This window comes from Schistosoma mansoni, chromosome 5 (assembly GCF_000237925.1).
Source record: "Schistosoma mansoni strain Puerto Rico chromosome 5, complete genome".
NCBI classification, from domain to species: Eukaryota; Metazoa; Platyhelminthes; class Trematoda; order Strigeidida; family Schistosomatidae; genus Schistosoma; species Schistosoma mansoni.
Window position 1 is genome coordinate 6,085,543 of NC_031499.1, and position 3,630 is coordinate 6,089,172.

Consider the following 3,630-nt stretch of genomic DNA (forward strand, 5'->3'; position numbering starts at 1 on the left):
GAAACGGCCGTCCAGTGCTTCCAGGTTTTCCATGGTGTTCTAGCTTCAATTGACTCACGCTTTCAATTATATTTTTACATTAGGGTAGTCATTTAGAAGAGTTCAAGTTTATCTTCATTGATTGATAAGTTTGTTAATGAAGTGACTATTGAGTTTTATAATTTATATCATGAATGGATGTTATTATAATGATTACTGAGAACTGAGAAACATTGGACAGTTGTTTCACTTTAGTATGAGGGTTTATCACCAGTGTCTAACCCCGTCTGGAATGGAACGCGAGACATAGAGGTCTCACAGTGGGGGAATAGCTTACCATTTGATAGGGTTGTAGATTTTTTTTCTGAAATCTAAGCATGTTTATTGATTTTAAATTGATTGGCAAAGACTATGCTTTAAAGTAATCGGGTTTTAGAATAGGTTACTTGTATTTCCTATATTTGCATACACTGTTGAATTTAAGATATATAATATAGCAGTGAAGAGGTAGATAATTAGTTAAAACTTTCAATATCTCACCATTAGGTAGCAGATTACATAGGTGTTACATTTACATTGCTTTACCAACTCTGTGGTTAGAAAAGTGGCTAGATGGACAGCTCGTGATAAGTGACTTTTGTAAATGATGATATCACTATAATTTCATCAAAATTGATTGGTTAAAGTTTTAGAGATTATCCATCTCAGGAATGATATTGTAGTTTTTTTGTTGATAAAATTATTTCTCCAAATGGAATGAACTGACTTACTTAGGTGAAGTCCTTTTTTTGAGTATACCTTTTGAATGTTTTCATATAACTATCTTATACAGATAACTATGAGCTATTTGAAAGGTGAATTTATTACATTTTACGTTCTTATAAATCAGTCACAATGCAGATAATATGGATGAATAATTTATTTTTAAAGAAACTAAACAATGATTAAGGTAAGGAATTAAGGAAAAATGCCATGTAAATTAATGGATAAATATTTACGCAGTTAGTAATGAGATGCAGATACATCTAGATGAAGAGTCCCAAATGAGATGAAACGCGCATCCTGGATTCTACTGCTACCCACTATCCATCTTTTGCTTATTTACGCAGTTAATTGTTGTTTTTTTTTGACTTCAACTCCCTAGTCATACATAGAAAATGTATAATTAATTTCGGCAAACGTTCGTAAATCTCAAAATTTAAGGCAAATAAAGATGAAATACTTTATAATTGCCATTAATAACGATGATATAAAGTTTAGTGAATAGACACGTTATGAAAGATTGTATATTTACATATGTAAACCAGTGTCTTATGTTTCATCAATGAAATTAACGATAATCTAATGAGAAATTAAAATGTAATAACGAATACCATGAGATACAATTATATTTCAGTGCGTTTATAATGACCATACTGATATAGTGATGATTACTTACTTATGCCTGTTACCCCTCGTGGAGAAGCAAAGACCGCTCACCATCATTCTCTATCCAACTCTGTCCTGGGCAATCCTTTTCAGTTTTTTTTTCTGTTTATATTCATCCTTTTCATGTCTGTCTCCATTTCTCGGCGTAATGTGTTCTTTGGCCTTCCTCCGCCTGTAGCTGTTCTAGAGTTACTGCCGGTCCCAAGCCCGAGTAAAGGAAGATGGTTGGGCATGGGGTTAGCGACCCGATCCCGTAGAAAACTAACTCGCTAAAAAAACGTTAACCAGAAAAAATATAATTCAAACCAATTAAACTCTGCCCTGGGGGTTGAAGGAATAATTATGTCGCCTCATGATGAAAGCCGAAAATTTTCGGGAGTCGCGTGGCTGATGCACCTCCTAACAACCAGAGCAACACTCTTTATGGGTACATGGAATGTCCGGACAATGTGGGAGACAGCGAAGATCAGTCAATTAGCAATGGAAATGAGGAGATACTATTTGGCAGTACTCGGAATAGTGATGACAACTATTACAAATTCCGTGTTCAGCACCAGCAGTCATCGAGTAGCTACCACGTTGAGATTTATTCACGTCTTTCGATACTAAGTGTCGGATAAGTATAACATCAGTTAGTATCTAAATATCACTTAGTGTACTTAGTATTAATCTGTATTTGTTAGATAGATAAATTTTAAGTCAAATGATTGGGTTAATGATAGTTTCACACTATGAATTCTATGTAGTTACTTCCATTTAATACATCTGTACGGGGAAAATGTTGATAGACTTATATATCAAACTACTAAATAGTATTTCTGGTCTTAATTTAACTTGCAGAATCATACAGATATTTTGTATATTATATCTGACATTAAAATTGACATTACTATTTTTATTGTTACCTAGTAAAAACTAGTAATGTCTGTTTTTAAAGACTTTATATCACAAACTGATCTTAGATTGACTATCACTCAAAATTGCGAAGCACTAAACTGCCAATTCGGCCTAGTACGGAAAATTTCTGCTGGGTACATCCAAGACCACATATTTCGAAATTGAATCAAGAATCTTTGGTCTCGAGCGCAAACTCTTAATCTCTAGACCTTTAAGCTGACATTCAACAGGACTAGCTTCTAATGTATCTAGTAGGTTAATTTTCTAGATGAGTGGTCGTGGATGTGTACTGCTGAAGAGTCCCGTAGAAGGATGAAATACCTCTTCAGTGGTTCCAGGTTCTCAATGTAGTCTAAGATCGATTTAAGATATGAATTCTATAAAAATTCTATCGTTTCCACAAAACCAATAAACTGATATTTTTTTGGTTTTATTTAACTCTAAAATTTATTTAGTGGTATTAACTTTCTTGATATAATGACAAGACAAGGTTTAATTGATCAAGCAATGAAACCTCCATTCACTTTGGGCTCTGAATGTACTGGAATTATTAGTGAAGTCGGTGAAAAAGTGATAACCTATAAGGTAATGTTGAAATGATTTCACTATTTTTTTATCAATGAATATAGAAACATTTAGTTTTCAAGATAGTTTTAAACTGTAGATTGGTTTACTTTGTAGATTTTATTCGTTACAGATTGGTTTTCGATGTGTAAGCAAAACATTTGCTATGAGTGGTGTTGAGAGGTTGTTGCTGTACATTATAAACTGACTGAAATTGGAATAGTAATGTTGAATTGAACCTCACTAGTTTTAATAGTTTAGTATCTATCGCAATACCTGACTATCCTAGGTTCAATCCTTGATGGAGTATTTATTGTTTAACATTGAAGAATTCCACCTAAGGATATCATGGCTGTTCAGATTTTAACTAATTTTTTATTGACATCTGAGCTAACATCATTCTGTGATGAATAGAACCTTTAAATTGTGAGTACTGTCATTATTTCGATTACTCATCTCTGTCAAATATGAATTTTTAAAGCATATTGTTTATTTTATCAGATAATTGAAGAGAAGTATTCTATTAGTATTGATTCGTTAATGTTTCAGACTCCGATTGATCAATGCGTTATCTGTGAATTATTAGGGTAATTATACGGTAAAGGTTTGAGCTATGAGTTTTTAGTACATTTGTTATATGACCAATATTAGAATTCAGGAAGCGTGTACAGTCTACAGTCTACAGTCCGAATTCGAAACGAAAAACGTGTCCATGATTTCAGTCCTAAGTACATAGTTTATGTATAAAGAACAAGTATTCTG

At 33.0% G+C, this 3,630-nt stretch overlaps 1 protein-coding gene across 1 annotated transcript in view; it reads left to right on the forward strand.

Moving 5' to 3' along the window:
- The window catches only part of Smp_159230 (putative quinone oxidoreductase), a gene marked incomplete at both ends in the record, with an annotated part of 16,153 nt that overhangs the window by 496 nt on the left and 12,027 nt on the right, over nucleotides 1–3,630 (forward strand). The window contains one exon of the mRNA XM_018797741.1: nucleotides 2,760–2,889. Within this exon, the coding sequence (XP_018652753.1) occupies nucleotides 2,760–2,889 (130 nt within the window). The remainder of the gene's footprint in view (nucleotides 1–2,759; nucleotides 2,890–3,630) is intronic.